General features: G+C 41.6%; 1 protein-coding gene and 1 pseudogene across 1 annotated transcript in view; one reads left to right on the top strand and one right to left on the bottom strand.

Moving 5' to 3' along the window:
* Positions 1–480: 480 nt before the first annotated feature.
* SRPK1 (SRSF protein kinase 1) overlaps positions 481–20,139 on the bottom strand; it is a 77,576-nt gene continuing 57,917 nt past the window's right edge. Inside the window, 4 exon segments of the mRNA XM_059701848.1 lie at positions 481–3,167; positions 4,691–4,783; positions 8,197–8,266; positions 13,098–13,205. Coding sequence (XP_059557831.1) covers positions 2,983–3,167; positions 4,691–4,783; positions 8,197–8,266; positions 13,098–13,205 — 456 coding nt within the window. The 3' untranslated portion in view covers positions 481–2,982.
* LOC132237400 (bcl-2 homologous antagonist/killer-like) lies at positions 18,563–19,927 on the top strand (annotated as a pseudogene).

The following is a 20,139-nucleotide window of genomic DNA, read 5'->3' as shown; positions in this document are numbered from 1 at the left end:
ACACACTTGGTCAGAGCAGAACAGCCCAACTGTTCTCCACAGGAGTTAGGTGATATTTATTAAAACCTTAAAAATGTGCTTACTCTCTGGCCCAGCCATTCCATTTCTAAGAATTTATCACAGGAGTGAATCAGACAAGTACACAAAACCTGTGTATGCGTGTTCACTATGCCAGTGCTTTAGCCAGTCCGCACACGGTGATTGCAACCTGAGGAAAAAACACACCACGAATATTCTGGGACAAATGCTGTCAGATGCAGGAATAACAATTTTCTTAGACTTTCCAAAATGTACTGCTAGTCCACCCCAATCCCAACTTAAAGACAGAAGCAAAGCTACAAACCTCACTGAATAGCATGTGTTCAGGCTGTAGTTTCGTTGTATATTTAAGTTCAAAAAGCACAGAGCTGATCCCTTCCTCCACTCTGAAGCGTGGGTCAGACCAACCTGGGCAGTAAACGAACACGTTTTCTGGAAACATGTGGGTTATTAAACCGTTTATTGTATTGCATTTACAAAGAAAACAGAATGCATCCAGTAGAAAGAGTAAAAATGGACTCAGGGTTTTATTTTTAACTGACAGCAAATAGAAATCCTTTTGTGAGACCGTGGCAATTTGACGTATTGTGATTAAATTCAATAAGGTACACAGGGTACTTGGAAGATCAAATTCTACAGCTGCCTCTTTCTACGGCTTCTAATTCATCTGGCTCCTTAAATAATGGGGGAAGCCCTTATGTCACGAGAAAGAGTTCCAAAATGAAGTTACAGGTTCTACTAAAAGTTCTTTTCATGTCAACTGTTAACATGGGGCTATTTGTGTTTTTGTTATTTCATCTTAATATCATAACCAGAATTCCTGTAATCCCACAGCTGTGATTTGACAGTGTAGAATTCAGTTCTAGTCTGCTATTGCTTTAGATGTATATATATCGCAGAAAATCCAAAGTGGATTAGAATTGCTGAAGGATTTTCCCTGCCGTTGTTTGATACAATCTATTCTCTTTATTCTTGATAGATGCATAGGCAGCCTCACTTAAAATTCTTTCTATAGGGCCGGGCCAGTGTGGCTCAGTGGTTGAGTGTCGACCTATGAACTAGGAGACCAAGACTTGATTCCCGGCCAGGGCACATGCCCAGGTTGCAGGCTCGGTCCCTAGTAGGAGGCATGCAAAAGGTGGCCAAATAGTGATTCTCTCTCATCATTGATATTTCTCTCTCTCCCTCTCCCTTCCTCTCCGAAATCAATAAAAATATATTTTAAAAAATTAAAAAAAGATGGTTTCTACAGGAACATGTATGATTTCAGGACTACCCAATCAAGGATCCAATGAACGGCTGGCCATAGTTATTCAGGGTAATGTGTTAACTGGATTGCATAATTGCACCTCTTTTTCCTTTGCCACTGTTGGTGAATAAATGACAGAATCTATATTCCAATTCCCGTACAGAAAGCTGGCTACCCGTCTCCTTGGGAGCTTTGCTAGCAGAGCCTCACGCTGCACCTCCTTGGCTTCTGTGAATCAGTCCTGGAGCGCTTCCGGAGAGTGCGATCCCGAGGCCCTCTTGGTCCATGTCAACAAGCGGCTGTGGCCTCTACCATGCCCCTTTTACTTTTCAATATGAACTGAGAAATATGCAGTCTAGGGCAAGTCTGAGAGAGACCCACCCTAAAATAAAATTCATAAAGCCTTTTCTCATTTGAAAAAGAAAACACCTCAAATACATCCAATCATCTCAAAATTGCAGTTAAAAACTTACATTATACAAGGAAATAGCAGCAGAGAATGGTTAATCCTAAACCAACCACACACACACACACAAAAGACCCAAACCCTCAAAATAATGAAACAAGTGCCAACTCTCCCTCCCTCCCCCTGCCCCGGTTCTTTTTTCCTGGGATTTCATTTAAGAAATTCATTTAAGACCTGCAGCCTCTGAGAAAATGAGAAAGGCAAAGCCACAGAGGGAAACTGCTCCAAAGCTGAATTTTGGACAAGGCAAAGAAAATGCTGTAAATAACATTTGGGGACCATTTGGAAAAGGATTAAGAACTCTAGGACATTTTCTTGTTAGATGGAAAATCTCTGAAGCCCAGATTTCCTTTCTAGAGTCAGCCTGAATTCTTTAGCCATGGGAAATAAACTCAAGTGAAGTGAGTCAAGTGCCAGCCAGGGATTCAAAAAACCCCCCAAGACCCCTCAAACAGCCTATCAAAATAACTGCTTTTAGGACAACAGAAGACATGTAGGAAAGGACAGTTTGCCAGGACACCTGTGGTTCTGAAGAAATAACTAGTTAATGGTTCTGTTTTTGTTTCCATCAAAAATCAGACTGAAGTTGCAAGACTCTTAGAATTATTAAGAGAACATGACATTATTTTTAACAGTGATATAATGGTACCCAAATTTGGTGTTTATACAGCGCATTTAAAAATAGACAGTAGCTTAAAAGTCGCAGGAAAAAATGTGAACATAGAGAACAACAGAAACAATCCAGGAAGATGGTGCAGCCTGGATACAGCAAGTTTAATGTCTCTGCTGTACAGAGAGTCACCCTTCCCCCCTTCTCATCCTTATGCTGGCAAGAGAATATGCATTAGAAAATTTGACTCTTAGAGTCAGTGAATAAAAGGATGAGCTCCTACATATTCATAGCTCTTTTTAAAAAGGCTGCTTATTATTTAAAGGATGTCCTAATGGAAAGACAAGGGCACAGGGCGAGAGGCTGTTCCACATTTTAGTCCGTTAGTCTTTGGCAAAGCCCAATCAAGGCCAAATTCACCTAGGATGCCAATGGCTGTGGGGGAATCTCCACAAGGTCAAGTAAGCAGACCCAAATGAACATGTTGGAATAATATAAAAAGCCGCCCAAAACCTAGAAACCCTTGAAGAAAGAGCTTCACCTGAAAAGGGAGAGGGAAATGCTTGGAGGGAAGCGGAGGGGCGGCGTGTGGTCTCTGCTGCGGAGCTGGGCTGGGGCTTAGGAGTTGAGCCAAGGGTGCCGGAGACAGTCAGCGGCAGTGGCTCTCTTCTCGGGGATCAGCTCCAACATGGGCAGTAAGAAATCCGTGAAGCCAGCTGCCTCTTCCTGAGACCACTCATATTTCTCCACTAGAACCTCAAAAAGGCCCCAGGGTTTCAGCTTCGTGATGTGTTTCAGGTCACCTATGGTAAAAGCAGTACAAAAGAAACTGACCAACACCGACAGATGACGAGATTCCATTGTGGAAACCCAGTAGCAAATCCAGGTAATCTATAGAGAATCAAATTTTACCATCAGAATCTAACTCTCCATCTACAAAGCACCTCCCCTTCTATACTCCAGTCCCTGGAAAGAAGTATCTCCATTTTTTCATGACGGCCTAAAAATGTAAGGGAACTTGTTTGTTCCACCGTTCCAGAATTTTAGCCCTGGTCAAATTGGGTAGGGATATCAGGACCTATTTACTGAAATGAGGATTAAATGCCTGTATAATCCAGATGTATTCAATATGGTGTTCAAAGGCAGTTTACAACCATATACCAAAAATACTTTGCATGTACTCTCTTTTCTTGGCTTGATAGTCGAGTAAATGTTACTTAGAAAATGGGCAGTCTTTAAAAATAAGGAGTTAAGAAAACAACAAAATAAATAAAAAATAAGGAGCTGAATGAACCCCATACAGCTTTCAGAGATGCTGTGCCACCCTCGGTACTATTCTGGAACCTCAATTTAAGATAAGTCAATTTGCCAGGGCTTAAGGTAAATGCTGCTTTAACGTGTTTTCTCGTGCGACACTCATCGGAAGCCTCTCATGTGGGCAGCGAGCGCCGATTTACTCACTTGCTTGGCAGAGGCACGTATTACCCTGAATTTGCACACAAGGAGGAACTCTTAGGAAGCACTTCACCATTTTCCTGCCCCAAAGAGGAACACTAAGGAGCGTTTCTGAGTGTGCTTGCTGTCAGTGTTGGGAAAGTGATTGTTCTCAGCACTAGTGTAGAGGCTGTGAGGAAAAAGGAACCATGGCAAAAAGGGAGAAAAAGGCAAGTCCCTTCTAAGTCAGGTTTTTACATTTTAGCTTTTAAACTTTATTTGAAATGCAGAAATACATATTTAAATATGCCAATATACATTGTCAAGTCAAAAATTTAAAGTGAGAGTTTTATCTGTTCCTTCACTAAGAAGTGATAACGAACTTATGAAACTACAAAGTATAAAGTTAATTCACATGATTGATGGGTTGAAGTGACTGTGATAGGTGTCATAGGGCTACAAGATGGGTGAGATGTAGTTCTGCCCTTAAGCTTAAGCTAAAATACTTGCTTGCCTTTTGATAGAGGCAGTTGTTAGGCCAAAGGCTAGCAAAAATTTGCTCATTTCTAGAAGTGCTGTATAGGAGTAACCAACCATGTACCAGGTATTATACACAGAATAACTTAAACTAATGTAAACACTTAGATATCAGAAAACTGAGGCTGTGTCAATGGCCACATAACTAGTGGAACAGCTGGGATTTGAACCCACGTGGTCTGGCTCCAGTTTCTGCTCCTGAGTGACTAATTTCATTTCTGCCAAGTAACAGCTCACATTCAAAGTAGGACCATCCTTTTGTAGGTGCTGGGAACATGCACCCAGCTGTACTTACCTCTTAATTTTAAAGCACTTTTGGCCCCTGAATGTCTGGGAATAAACACACTTATTTTACCTTTTTTGGTGAAAAACTCCTTGGAATATTTTCCTGCCACAATGAGCTTGCGAGGCACCTTCCCCAGAAGTTCTATGATCAATGCAATGTGATCTGTATGTTTCAAACATTTCAAGAAGGGGAAAAAAAAGACATACATAACAGGAGTAACAAATACAGTTCTAGACATTGGCAGAAAGAGTAGCATGCACACCTCTTCGTAAAGCATTTCAGGCTTGCTTCCTGTCCTAAATGGGAAGAGGAGGACTCCATCCATCTAATGGAGAATCCAGAAAACCATAAAAATCAGGTGCCCACTCCAGGGGGACTTGAGTGGTAAGTTAAAATAATCTTGGTGTGAATGCTCTGCTTCCTGAAGGTGTATCCTGGGGCCTAGATGAAAACTCATGTTAACAATACTACCTCTGCGATTGAAGAAGTCCTGTGAATATTTCCCACTGAGGGCAAAGCGTCTTGGAATTCTGCCTATCAGCTCTATAATGTGCGCAATGTGGTCTAAAATAGAAGGGTAAGAAGAACAGGATCAAGGACAGGCTGTAAAAGAGGTTTTTCCAAGAATAGCTTTTCAAGGACTAGCTGTTTAAAAGTCACTACAAATAAAACCAAGGCTACTCAAGAGGAGACTGGGAAAGTCAAGAATTATTTCAGGTGGTTGGTTACCTGATAGTAGTTGGCATGCCCTTTCTGGAGTTTAGCGGCTTATCTACACCTTTATTTCTATTCTGTCTATATATTTAAGTTCAGACAGGGTTTTTAGGAAAGGTAAAATAATGTACCAATATGCTTTTAGACATCATAGAAATTTATAAGAATGTTCGTGGAAAAAAAAAAAAAAAAAAAGAATGTTCGTGATGCCGAAACCGGTTTGGCTCAGTGGATAGAGCGTCAGCCTGTGGACTGAGAGGTCCCGGGTTCGATTCCGGTCAAGGGCATGTACCTGGGTTGCGGGCACATCCCCAGTGGGGGATGTGCAAGAGGCAGCTGATCGATGTTTCTCTCTCATCGATGTTTCTAACTCTCTCTATCTCTCTCCCTTCCTCTATGTGAAAAATCAATAAAATATATTAAAAAAAAAAAAAGAATGTTTGTGATGATTAAAGCACTAATATGATTAAGTTTTCACAATACCCTGCACAACAGGCCAAAGACTTACATACCATTTTAAAGACAAGAAATGAAACCTCACAGAGAATAAATGGACCACTTGAAGCTGTAGGGCTAATAAGAGCTAGTATGTGAATGAAAACTCACATTGTAGTCTAGTACAGGGTTGTGTGTGTGTGTGTGTGTGTGTGTTAAGTAAAACTGAGCACCAACATTTTAAAGCACAGCTCCCTATTTGTAGGCCATCAAATGTCCAAGTCATGTGGTGCCTGGTGAGTGTCACAGCATGAATGTGGACTATGGACACTGACAGGGACGCGTGCAGTCTGTCATCAGGAAGTGAGCTTGGGACCACCCCCCATCCACACTTACAGGCAGGGGACAGAAACTATCAAGAAGCTTTAAAGTGAAGGCTCCTGGATACAACAGCTTTATAAATGAACTTAATCCTGTAGTTACAGAATCATCGATGTCAAAAAGAATCACTTAAAAAACTTCCAATAATGTATCTTCTAGGGGAACAATATGCTAGGTAGTCACATAGCTGGGAACCTGTGAAGGTTTCAGGTCATCTCTGTTTCTCATGTAAAGGACTCACTGGTGCCTTTTTAAAGGGGCTTTACATTCATGAATTCACTATAACCTGTGGGCAATTTTAACTGAATTTATGGCTTGGTAACAAGTACTTGGCTGCCAAGAAATTTCTACCAATCTTAGGCAGGACCTGCGAATAAATGTCTTTGTATATATTAATTGTGAGGCTAGTTTGTGAGACTATATATAGTTTATCTTATTATAAACTTATTGTAGTAGTTTGAGGTTTCATCTAAGGACTGTTAATACTAACTGGCATAGGAAGGAAAAGTCAGGATCTAAATATCTAGGGTAGACTGTTCTCCCTTGACCCTTACTTGAGACTTTTCTTATACATTTCAATTTTCAGGTTTGGTAGCATAAGGTCCTACTCTATATAATTCTAGCCACAATATGTGCACTGTACCACACACTATTTATAGAGAGTCTACAGAAGTAAAGAGAAAAAATTAATTCCCCTTCCAAATAGATAATAGTAGGGCATTTGAAAAACAATGTAAATCTATAGCATATAGATTTATATGCATAACTCAGAAAAAAAGCAAGCAGAGAACAGGGAAAAAATCAAGTGTATATAACGGTGGTAATTACAGCATTTTCTCACAGAGCTTATGTATAGAAAACATATCCAAACTGTACCCACTAAAATAAGCAGTTGGCTATAACATTTTCCAAATAGCACTTGTTAGGATTATCAGCAAGCCCTACTAACATTGCCCATAATATCCCAGAGAGCCAGTTTGAGAAAGAGAGCATTCTTGTTTCTACAGAGAGAGCGTGAAACCCGACTTCCTAAAGACTCGAGGGAAGCACAGAAAGTAAAGAACTTATTTTCCACACTGAGAGGGCATATTGCTACTGCTCTCTCAAAGCAATCCCATTAATCCTTAAAACCAAAGCTGCACAAACTGTATAATAAAGAAGATAAAATATTTAAGACTTTTTCATTCACATTATCATCTCTTCTAGTTATTGGGATGCCAACATAATAGGAAAAAAAAAATCATACACTCAGTTGTATGCTTTTACAGTCTCCCAGATGAAGCAACTGACAGTTTGGGTTCTTCCCGCTGGCTATCACAAAATGTAAATCAATTTTGTTTTTCTTTTGAAAAATGGAATTATAAATATTAGTATCATTAGAAAACAATGGCTTTTAATTTTCATAAAGGGGAAAAAATGCTAAGTGGTACAGAATTTATATAGACAAATAAAATAAAGTCTCTGGCCCTGGTCGGGTGGCTCAGTTGGTTGGACTGTTGTCCAATGCACCAGAAGGTTGCAGGTTCAATTCCCGGTCAGGACACACACCTAGGTCGTGGGGGGTGCATATGGGAGGCAATCGATCAGTGTTTTTCTTTCACATAGATGCTTCTCTCTTTCTCGCTCTCCCCTTTCTTCTCTGCATTCATTCATAGCATGTTTGCATATTAAAATTATTAACTTTCAGATAAAGTTGCAGGTACAACTGAGCAACAAGTTGATCAACAGGTAGATTCAAACTGAGTAAAGAATGAATCACCACTGGTTTATATAGAAAGAAAGATAACTAGATGTTTTAGAAGAACACAAATTTTAGTTTAACCAATTGTGGCCTCCTTTAATCCTCATCTAGAGTTATTTAATATTTATTATAAAATATCTAGTATATCTAATGCTTAACATAAAACATATTTCTATATTTTCTGAAATTTATATATTTTTAGCACACTAAAAAGACTAAGGCTCTTCAGTACCAATAAATGATGTGAGCCACATGTGGAAAGTGTAACTACCACCCACAAACAATCACAGTTAAGGGGACTCACCTTCATCTCGAGTATACTCTTCCCCTGAATGAGGTTCAAACAAATAATCACCAGTGGCCAGTTCAAAGGCCTAAGAAAAAGAGGACAGCGTAAAAAAACACTAAGAAAAAAAAGACCTTTGGGAAGCTTATTTTTATTTGGCTCAATATTAAGTAACCTGCAGATAATCATTTTAAAAATATCTAAGAGATTATTCCTCAAGAGCTTTCCTCCTACACCCATATCTTAATAAAATGGAGCAGGAAAATAGTGAAAACTCAGTTAATATCAACATGTAGATTACTCCATGCCCTCCCCACCTCCTGCCAAATCAGTAATTAAGCTCTCAAATTTCTCTTTTTGCTCAGAGGGGGCACACCTGGACAGTAAGGTGATTTCTTATTATTAAATTTTCGTGAGAAGAGCAAGTCTTACATTATAATTTTACATGGCTAGAAATTGAGATTCTGTATCCAAAACTGAAACCAAAAAATTCAGACATTTTTCTACCTATAACTCTTTAGTGTTTGGCAAAAAGTACATTTTAAAGTTCTGCGTTGGAAAGCACTCCCTAACCTATCCCAGACAGTGTTCCCAATTCTCAGTCCTATGGAAAATCAGAAAAAGATTATGTGTAAATGGAATCAGGAGCAACTCAGAATCTGTGTCACTAACCAGGAAAAGAAAGGCAGTCTCCTACCACAGACAGCCTCTTATAAATGGTTTTAAAGAGTATCTGAAAGAAAGTGATTTCCTAGGGAATAAATGCCAAGCAGTATGAAAAGACAGCATCTGAGTGATGGGGCTATGTTAAATTTTCATTGATTGAAATGGATTAAAAAACAATAGAACAGTTTTAAAAGAACATTATTGATATAAAAGTGAAGTCAGCCCAGCTGGCCTGGCTCAGTGGTTGAGTGTTGACCTATGAAGCAGGAGGTCATGCAATTCCGGTCAGGGCACATTCCCAGGTTGTGGGCTTGATCCCCAGTGTGGAGTGTGCAGGAGGCAGCCGATGAATGATACTCTTATCATTGATGTTTTTCTCTCTCTCTCCCTTCCTCTCTGAAATCACTAAAAATATATATTAAAAATAATAATAAAAGTGAAGTAAAAAAAGTTAAGTGCTAATCGTGGGACAACTTTGATTGAATCAATGGCATTAAGTAGTTCAGACAATCTCCAAGACTGTGGGGTGGATTTAGTTGGGGCACATTCTCAATTGAGACTCATGTTTAGGTCTCAGTGGTTTGCTCGTGTCAGATTTTGCAGTTTCAGGATAAGACAGACTTTCTTAAAACAGTATCTGTGTATTACCACCCAGAGAAAGGCCACAAAACCAGAAGGTTTAGGACAGTGATGGTGAACCTTTTGAGCTCGGCGTGTCAGCATTTTGAAAAACCCTAACTTAACTCTGGTGCCGTGTCACATATAGAAATTTTTGATATTTGCAACCATAGTAAAACAAAGATGTATATTTTTGATACTTACTTTATATATTTAAATGCCATTTAACAAAGAAAAATCAACCAAAAAAATGAGTTCGCGTGTCACCTCTGACACGTGTGTCATAGGTTCGCCATCACTGGTTTAGGATTACCTCTAAAATGTCAGGGATGCTATGGCTTCTTGCCAGGTATAGCTTGTTTTACATTCCAGCAGCTCACTATGAAACTGAACCACACTGATAGAGCAGCTACTGGTGCTACCCTCTAATTGCCCTGAGGTTTATAGTCCCAATGCAGAACAGAAACCAACTGTGATTCTTATTCACCAAAATTTGTCTATCTTCTGAAACCAGTACTTTAATTTTTCAATGTCTCATAGTGGGAGGACAGTAAAGATACTGAAATTAAAGCTTACAAAAATATATTAAAAATTCTAAAACTTAAATTTTCTAATTTTTTTCATCTAGATATTTACATCTAGTTAAAGTTCTCTAAGAGTTTTATTTTCTAAACATAAGCTAGTTGTTAGTAGTTATAATTTTATTAAAACAGCAAAAAACCTAACCAAACGATTACATTAGAACTGAAAGCTAGCAGGAGCTCTAGATAATAAAACACCTAGTTAAACACACTTCCTTTGCAGATGAAAAAACTGTGCCCCAACGGAAAGGCAAAGCTCCTCCCCCAATCCGGGGCTCCCAACTCCCACTCATGCCTGTCCCACACTAACCAGAGCCTGTTCAGCATCACTCAGGGTCAAAGACACAGGCAAAATCAGTTATAAAAGGAATATTACTAAGTGAAAGAAACCAACCTAAAAGGCTACATACTGTAGGATTTCAAGCTGACACTCTGGAAAAGGCAAAACTATAGAGACAATAGAAAGCTCAGTGGCCAAGGGTTGAGGGAAGGGAGGGAGGGAGGGAGGGGAAGAAGGATGAATAGGCAGAGCACAGAGGATTTTTAGGGCAGTGAAACTATTCTATCTGATGCTGTAATGGTTGATACATGTCATTATAAGGTTGTTAAGATCCACAGACTGGAGAATTAAAAACATCTATTCTTTATTGATTCTTAATGTTCGTCACAGAACATTAACATAACATTTATGTTACTGCCCATCTAAACTTGGTCATCTCAATCACTAGTGGTATAGGCGTTCTCATAACTTGTCTCTTTATCTCTCAGAAAGGGCCCCGATCTTTCTATCAATTAATTACACTGGATGCAAGATCCATCTCTCGGGGCATCTCTGATAATCTAGGATTTATTCTTATTCTCTGATTATGGCCAAACTTTAGGCAACACTTCTAAACCTATCAGCAAAATGAGAGAAGCTTGGGGCATAAGTTCTCATAATACTATCTCATGTCAAATAAGTGCTTCCCCCTTAATCAAGAAAATTCCTGCACATGAGCTGGTCCAAATAGGAGGCAAGGTTAATTCCCTCACTTCTTAAGCCTGACATAGTAAATACTATGTTAAATGGCAAGCAGGATCCACTACCCTCAAATAATCAGCCCACTACTAAGAACCACTTCATAAATAATATAATATTATGTATTATCATAATAAACAGATACCATCTAGCTATATTTTGTAGTTGGTGATGTTGCTCACTTATTTTCTCTAACAATAAATTTAAAGCTTCAAGGCAGGGGTGGGGAACCTTTCTTATGCCAAGGGTCATCTGGATATTTATGACATCATTTGTGGGCCATACTAAATTATCAGCTTAAAAATTAGCCTGCTGCTCATTGAGCATTGACCCATGAACCAAGAGGTCACCGGTTCGATTCCCAGTCAGGGCACATGCATGGGTTGTGGGCTCGATCCCCAGTGGGGGCGTGCAGGAGGCAGCTGCTCAATGATGTTTCTCTCTCATCGATGTTCCTCTCCCTCTATCCTTCTCCTTTCTTTTCTCTCTAAAAATCAATAAATACATGTTTAAAAAAGTTAGCCTGTTATATTTGGTCAAACATTTAATTAACTCACCCCCAATGCCTTGCTTGGCAGGACCAGACCAAATGATTTCACAGGCTTTATACGGCCTGCACGCCAGACATTCCCCACCCCTGCTTTAAGGTATGGCAAGAAAGAAGTCAGATATTATGTGTAAAATCTTGTGTGTAAATACCAAACCTTACTTTATATCAGAGTCCTCCACTTCAAAAGTCAATGATATGTCCTAACAAATGATTTATAAAGTTATGCCATATTAACAACATGGTTTTTAACTCTGTTACCTTTGAAAGACAGCTTTTCAGGAATGTAGATGTCAAAAATCTATGACTAAAACAGGTGGAGATTTATGCCTTGTCCTTTCTCTTTCAAGTTTTCCAGAGTTGATTGTGAATACTAAATGTTAATTAAAATGAATTTAATGTATTTTTTGCTTAGTTAAACACATCTGATGGTCCACAAATATTTCTTAAGTACTGTTGCATAATAAATAATTTGTTTGGTCTTTGTTCCTGTTTCCTGGGAGATAGCATCTAAATTTCCAAGCAATCAGGGTGTTTTTTTTGTTATTCACAATGGAATACTGGGCCATACTTAAATTTATACTAATGAGGTGACTCATGATGAGCCTGAGTTCTGTGAGTCATTCTAGTGAACTATCAAATCTGAAATGATAGTGGAATCTCCCAATGTGTGGCCAGTTGGCCAGAAGTACAGGTGGCCTGTGGGCCTCAGAGGCAGCTTTGAGGCGAACTATGCCCTTAACTTGTGAAATCTGTGACAACTCTAGGTATTTAGCATCAGAACTCCATTGTAAACACACACACAAAATGTTCCAGGGTCTTAACCAGACACTTGCTATACATAACACACATGACTCCTGCTGGCTCTTATAACCTAGTGGAAGAGAAACAAGCAAATAAACACACAATTACAAGTAAAGAGTATACTCCATTTCAGGAAACAATATAACACATTCCAACATGAGGCTATTTGTGGGAAATCATTTAGTAGCAACTAAATCTAACCATTTGAATAGTTGCTTGCCTGGGACAAAGCAGCAACTTATGAATGATTGAGCTTCACATTTTATGAAGTGCAAAGATGTCTGAGTAACTTGAACTTTACAGACTCAAACAGTTTCCAGGGGTTTCCTTATTCTGAAAATAAGATCAGAGCCAAAGGGGAAGGATACTTGTAACACCTTAAACAAAAGCGACACTACCTCAGAGTAGTTGTTTACAATCCACCTGGACCCACCCCCAACTTTCGTAAGAAACATTTGGTTCCTTCACCTAACAGGAATTTGGTAGGAACCAAATGGAAAGCTAGATGTTTACATCCAGCTTTTGAATTCAGACCTCTCCAGACACAGGATTTAGAGTACTAGTGATAAGTCACACAAAAAATACTTTTTCACTTTCTTAATTTGCTGGTCTACTGAAATGAGCAAACAGGGCAAGGCATGTTATTACCAAATAACAAGTGAAGGAAAAAGGGAAAAAACATTACCATGCATGCCGTGCTCCAAATGTCGGCAGGGGTACTATAGCCAGATCCTATCAGAACTTCCAAGGAGCGATACTGTCTTGTTTGAATATCTTCAGTGAAATGTTTATGCTGAGTAAATACAGAAGGAAACAGTATTTTAAAATTAATTTATTCTAAAAAGTAACAAGTCATGATTGCTTAATAATGGAGATTAAAATAAATTCTCTAAATTTTTCCTAAACCAGTTTTTATTTAGCTAATCTGTTAAGTATCATTTTGATGCTATTACCTCCAAACAGCACTTTGCTTTATAGTCTACTCTGAATTATTTTGCAAACATATGAATTTAAACTTTATATACACAGGTTAGAGAAAAACAATTTATTTTTAAGATGTAGGTTTCAAGTTTCAAGAACCTTAAAAAACAGCACCTATGAAGAATTCCTGAGAGTGACATCAGCATCATGGCAGAGTGAGACATAACATTGGTCTGCCCCCTTCAATCTACAATGACTGGAATACTGATCAGCACACTGATAGGATGCGTGAGAGATCCACACATCTGTTCATCTGAGGTAGGTGAATTGGAATGCAAGGAAAGGTAGAATTAGAGGACCAGCAGTGAGGATGCCTGATACCCTGTCCCTCAGTGGCAGCTGAGTCCACACTCCAGTGAGCATGGCAGCATCAGTGGAGAAGGGGCTCATGACTACACCCACAAACCCCAGAAAAGGAAAAGGGCAGCAGCAAACTCTGGCTCCCTCCCCTGGCTGCAGCAGTGCCTGTGACCCTGGCTCCCCTGCCATGGTGGTGGCACCCGAGACTCAGACAACTCTGGACACAGTGGGGCACACATCATCCTGGTGACTCCAGCAAAAACTGTGGCTGCAGCAACACTGGAAGGCACCAGTGACCCTGGAGGCACAAGCTGCTATAAAGACAGCCTGTGATATCTCTGACAGCAGCTGTGGAGGGTAGAAAATACTAACTCTTGGGCTGGCTAGAAGGGGTCAATAGGAGGGAAAAGGGGGCATATATAATACTTTCAACAATAAAGATTTAAAAAGAAAGAAAGAAAATGCTAGCTGTCATATACCCAGAGTCCACTCAGGTAAGAGAAACCAAAAACTTGTGCTATAGTGCCACCTATTGGAAAACAAAAGAGGCCTCTAAGTACCAACTTGTTGAATTGTTAAAATTAAACAAAGCTGTACCTAAGCAAGAAAAGTGTTCATTACTTCAAATGCGCCAGCAGGGGAATCAAACACCATGGATAATCACAGTAACACAGTAGTACAAAAATAAAATGACATCTGCCAGCAACCAAACTCAGTGTCATGGAAGTCTGATCTAAATGACACAGAATCCAAAATAGCTGTCATACAACAAAATTCAACGAGATACAAGAAAACTCAGAAAGGCAGTCCAATGAGTTCAAGAATAAAATTACTGAACAAAAGGAGTGCTGAACAAAAGATATTGAAACTCTAAAAAAGAACCGAACAAAAAATCTGGAGCTGAAAAACTCAACAAATAAGATAAAGAATACATTAGAAAGCACTGGAATTAGGGTAAACTGGCTGGAAATAAGAATTAGCAGGCTCAAATATAGGAATCTACAGATGATTCAGGGGGAAGAGCAGAGAGAACTAAGATTTTAAAAAGACATGCAACTCTAGGAGAACTATCCCACTCCATCAGGAAGGGCAAAATAAGAATAATGGGTATCCCAAAAAGGAGAAGTGATGGAGAAGGGGACAGAGAGCCTATTAAAGAAATAATAGATGAGAAGTTTCCAAACCTGGATGAGTTGGACATACAGGAAGGTCAAAGAACACCTAATTATCTCAATACAAAGAGACATTCTCTAAAACACATTATATTAAACTGTCAAAAGTCAATGCTAAAGAATTGTAAAGGCAGCCAGGGAAAAAGAAGAAAATAACCCAGACAGGAACCCTCATCAGGCTAGGAGTGGAAGGACATATCGAAAATACTGAAAGATTAAAACTGCCAGCCAAGCCCTGGCCAGGAGGCTCAAGTTGGTTGTAGTGTTGTCCCCGTACACCAAAAAGGTGGCAGGTTCCATTCCTGCCTGGAGCAACTGATTGATGTTTCTCTCTCTCATTGGGGTTTCTGTCTCTTTCTCTCAAATCAATTAAAAACAAAACATACTTTAGGGTGAGGATGAAAACAACAACAAACTGCCAGCCAAGAATAACTTATGGAGTAAAGTTATCCTTAGATTTGAAGGAGAAATGCTTTCCAAGACAAAACAAAAGCTGATAAGAAATGCTAATATAATGTTAAAAACCAATGTTACCTCAATTAAAGAAAAGAATTCTCACCCTCATCCTCCTGTCCCCATCACCCCACCAAAAAAATCAAACAGGAATCTTGGGGAAACAGAGCATGCTAAGCACATGAGGATACAACCAGCAAAACCAGTGGCGTTTCTTTAACACATAAAATGTACGGGGGGGGGGGGGGGGGGGGAGGAGGAAACACCTCTATAGTAAAGGTAACTTAAGAGATAGTACCCAATTTTGCATTCATGGGTTTATTTGGATCTTATTCCAAATAAACGAATTTAAAAGAATGTTTATGAAGAGACTGAGAGAGGAAAATGGCTTTATGAGAAAACAAGGGATTCCAATATTGAGTTTGAAGTGGAAATGAACTGCAGGTGACACATTTGGAAAAATGAACATGTAGATCAAAGGAGTTGTCTTTATTCATGTGCCTCACTAATGCCTTACACAGACTCTGTAAATGATAAATGAGGTCAAATATTAGCAAAAATAAAGAAGGTGGATTGGATACATACACACACTTCCACTCACTCCTGAAACTCCACTTTAATAGAGAACGCAGTGTTAATTTTTGCCGGGAGCCGGTCCATCCTTGCTGTTTCAAGGGACCTGGCATATATGGCATACGGTTCTTAATATGTTTGCTCACCTTCTTGGTGCTGTGTTTTAACCAAGGTCACCTCTCCGAGAAAGGTTGAATCCCCAGGTAGGGATTTTCCCCTGAAGTTAGGGAGGGAATAAAACCCCTCAATTAAGTGCCAGGCGGGTAATTAATCACTTTAACTACGAACAATCATGCTTAAGCTACATAATCTTTACTCCCTGGAATGGAGATAAGAAACGCCCTAACCTTTGGAATAGAGATTGATAGGATTGAATCAACTGGTATAAATACAGATGTAACCAGACAGAGAGAGACAGAACTCAGGAGACAGAACTGAGAAGAGAGAACCTACAGACAGAACCTACACAGAACCTACAGACAGAGGAGCTTCGCTGGAGAGAACACGGCAAGGGATCCTGGACTGAACCTGAGTGCAGAGGTTGGCAAGAGAGCCTGACTAGAACCTGGTGACTGAACCTGACTGGAGTACCTGGACAGAACCTGGCTGGAGAGCCTGGACGGAGCCTGGCTGGAGAGCCTAGCGAGGGAACATGGCTACAGAACCTGGCTGGAGAACCTGTACAGAACCTGGCTGGAGATCCTAAGCAGAACCTCTCTGGAGATCGAGACCAGAACTTGGCTGGAGATCCTGGCTAGGCTGCTGATCAACTGAACGCTGTCTCCGTGTCCTTCCTTCTTCGCCGACTCCGTCTACACCTTTGGGAACCCCTGGACCCGCTGGGGTTGGACCCCGGCAAATTTTTAAAGTATAAACTGACAAGGATAGTGGCAAAGAAATCAAAGCAATGAAAATTAAAAGTTGGAAAACAGAGAGAACTTTGGTGAATGTCTTAATGGATCCAAAAAAGCTGAATAATAAGCCACTGGTGAAAGCTGAGAAGCAATGTGATGCATACTACAGTACACCTCCCCTAAGGCTCAGGGATTGGTGGTATCAAGTACAGTGGGGCCTTGACTTACGAGTTTAATTCGTTCCGTGACGGAGCTCGTAACTCAAATTACTCGTATGTCAAATCAAAAAGTGAACGAGTGAGACACGTGATGCTGGGCTGATGTGGCATTCACTGTGACGTTCGCTGCGCCAACTAGCGGTGGGGTATCTGAAGCTGGCTCGTAACCCGAATTTTAGCTCGCAACTCAGCAAAAAATCGGCTGAGAGACGGCTCGTATCTCGAAAAACTTGTTAGTCGGGGCACTTGTAAGTCAAGGCCCCACTGTATCTCTGGAAATATGGATGAAGGGGCGATTCAATACAGGAATGATCCTTTAAAACACCTTTTAAAGAAACAGAGCTCCAGAACACAGGGCTTGATATAGTCTAACAGCCCTTACGGCCCACAGACCATTTGGAGGTTTTCTCTGGAATGGGTACAACAGGGTCTCCGGAGATGCTCTGTACAGTTGAGGAGAGAGTACCATTCTGAAGACAGGGAAATTAAGTGACTCTAATTCAGCCGTGGGCAAACTACGGCCCGTTCGGCTGTTCTATCCGGCCCGTGGAGCCGAAAGAGCAGAGGGTTCTCTTGCTCTCCCCTCCGCTCCTTCACCAGCAGCAGTGTTAACATGGCAACGTCGGGAAACACGGCCGCAGCTCCTTCTTCTGAGTCCAGTTTAAGAACCCATTGTGGCCCTCGAGTCAAAAAGTTTGCCCACCCCTGACTAATTGCATGGTGAGCCCCAGTTTTCTTGCTTAACTCAGCTCCTTGAGTGCTAGTAGCCAGGCGTTTACTTTCTGGGTAGGAAATCTAAGGAAGACTATAAGTTTCTGTGGGAAATATGGCCAATTTAAGAGGAAAGATCCAGATCATGACATCTGAGGATGAAATGAAATGGCCTGACAGATGTACAAACTGTCAGTTATAAAAACACTCACAGGATGTAAAGTTCAGCATAGGGAATACAGTCAATAATATTGTAATAACTACGTATGGTGCCAGATGGGTACTAGACTTACCAGAGTGATCATTTCGTAAGTTATATAAATGCTCAATCGCTATGTTGTACACCTGAAACTAATATAATCTTATATATCAACTGTAATTGGAAAAAAAAAAAAAAGCCCAGACAGATCATTCTATAGTGAATAACAGTCAACAAGATCTACCCAGGCAGAGCTTCCAAATGCTTTCTAGTAACTCCATTCATATGGTCATACGGTCCTTTGTTTAGTGACCCTAAACAGAAAGGAGGTAACACCTTATAGGAAGAAAATATCAAAATTGGGAAAATGATCAATATCCTCTGAAAGTTAGAGAACCAAAAAACCTGGAGAGTAAAAATAAGGCTTCTTGAGAACAAGTTAAAAAATCTTCCAGAAGAGCTGCCGGCTCCTCCACGCTCTCCGAAGCCTCTTGGGTGCTGAGAGCCGCACTGGGACCCGCAGAGACTGCATCTGGACACCAGGAATTCACTGACAGTCACTCCTGGAGCCGGGCCTGGGCAGCTAACCCTGAAGCACCCCCTTGGGATCTCCAGCCTCAGCCCCACTGAGCCATCCCTGGCCTAGGCCGGGATCTGGGCTAACAATGCTCTCCCCTGGGACCTGAAAAATGGCGTCTGGGCAAGGACCCGGCCCTCCCAGGCATGCGTGTGAAGGGCCTGCCCTGTCCTCCACTTTGGAGGAGCAGGTAGCCCGGGACACAGAGGAGGTTTTCCGCAACTACGTTTTTTATCGCCATCAGCAGCAGGAAGCTGAGGGGTCAGCTGCCCCCACTGACCCAGAGATGGTCACCTTGTCCCCAGAGCCTGCCAGCACCTTAGTGCAGGTGGGTCGGCAGCTTGCCATCATCAGGGACAACATCAACCAGTGCTACACCATGTTGCAGCACCTGCAGCTGACACCAGAGAACGCCTACGAGTACGTCACCAAGATTGCCTGCAGCCTGTTTGAGAGCGGCATCAACTGGGGCCGGGTGGTGGCTCTCCTGGGCTTCGGCTACCGCCTGGCCCTCTACACCTACCAGTGAGGCCTGACCGGCTTCCTGGGCCAGGTGATCCGCTTCGTGGCCGACTTCATTCTGCATCACTACGGTGCCCGGGTGGATGGCGCAGAGGGGGGGCCCTGGACCTGGGCAATGGCCCCATCTGGAATGTGCTGATTAGTTCTGGCTGTGGTTCTGTTGGGCCAGTTTGTGGTACGAAGATTTTTTAAGCCATGACCCCAGGAAGGGAACTTTGGGGTCCCAGCTGAGACCCCCGCCTGGACTTTGGCCAAGCCTTCTTCCCTTACCCGTCCCCTGCAGGGATCCCCCCTCAAGGGTACAGAAGCTTTAGCAAGTGGCACTCCAGCTTTGAAGGGCCCCTGCTTGGGGTCGGTCAGGCTGCAGGGGCACCCCAACATTGCATGGTGCTAATGGACCCCCTCTCTGGGCTCAGCTCTCTCTGATGGGCTTTAGGGAGGTTGATAACTTGGGGAAGCAAGAAGCTGGGAGGCACATTTCCCCAAGAAGTTTTTAATGGTTTTAGCTTTTTATAACGGCCTTAGGAAACCCCTCCACCCTCCCCCTCCCCCTCACTCTGCCACAGGCCAGGACATGGGATATGGGGGTTAGTAGGCCTATCCTGTACCCCGGATTCAGCTGTTCTGGAAGGTCAGAGCTTGAGAGCTGACCTGGAGCCCAGTCCTAGCCCTTCCAAAGCTTCATGTCCCCAACAGGGCTGGCCGGGGTTGGGGGACAAGGACCTACTTAACCCCCCCCACCCCACCTATATGGCCTTGGCCGGCAGACTCTCAGGGATTAGGGCCCGGAGCGTGGGGTGAGGAGGCAGACCAAGCTGTCTGGCTTTATCCACCAGGCCCCTCCCAACCTGCCTCCTGAGGTCCTCAGCCCTTTCCCTTCCCCTCACCACTTGCTCCGAGGCATCACTACTTGAGAAGGCTGCCTGCCCCCATCATTCCATGCCAGGGGTCCAGGGGCCTCAGAAGAGTGGAGTTCTGAGGACCCCTCCTTGCATAGACTCTAGGGTTTAGGACAGTGATGGCAAACCTGACACGCATGTCAGAGGTGACACACGAACTCATTTTTTTGGTTGATTTTTCTTTGTTAAATGGCATTTAAATATATAAAATAAATATCAAAAATATAAGTCTTTGTTTTACTATGGTTGCAAATATCAAAACATTTCT

Source organism: Myotis daubentonii, chromosome 6 (assembly GCF_963259705.1).
Source record: "Myotis daubentonii chromosome 6, mMyoDau2.1, whole genome shotgun sequence".
Classification (NCBI taxonomy): domain Eukaryota; kingdom Metazoa; phylum Chordata; class Mammalia; order Chiroptera; family Vespertilionidae; genus Myotis; species Myotis daubentonii.
The sequence above is the reverse complement of the archived record's forward strand: the minus strand, read 5'-3'. Positions and strand labels throughout refer to the sequence as shown.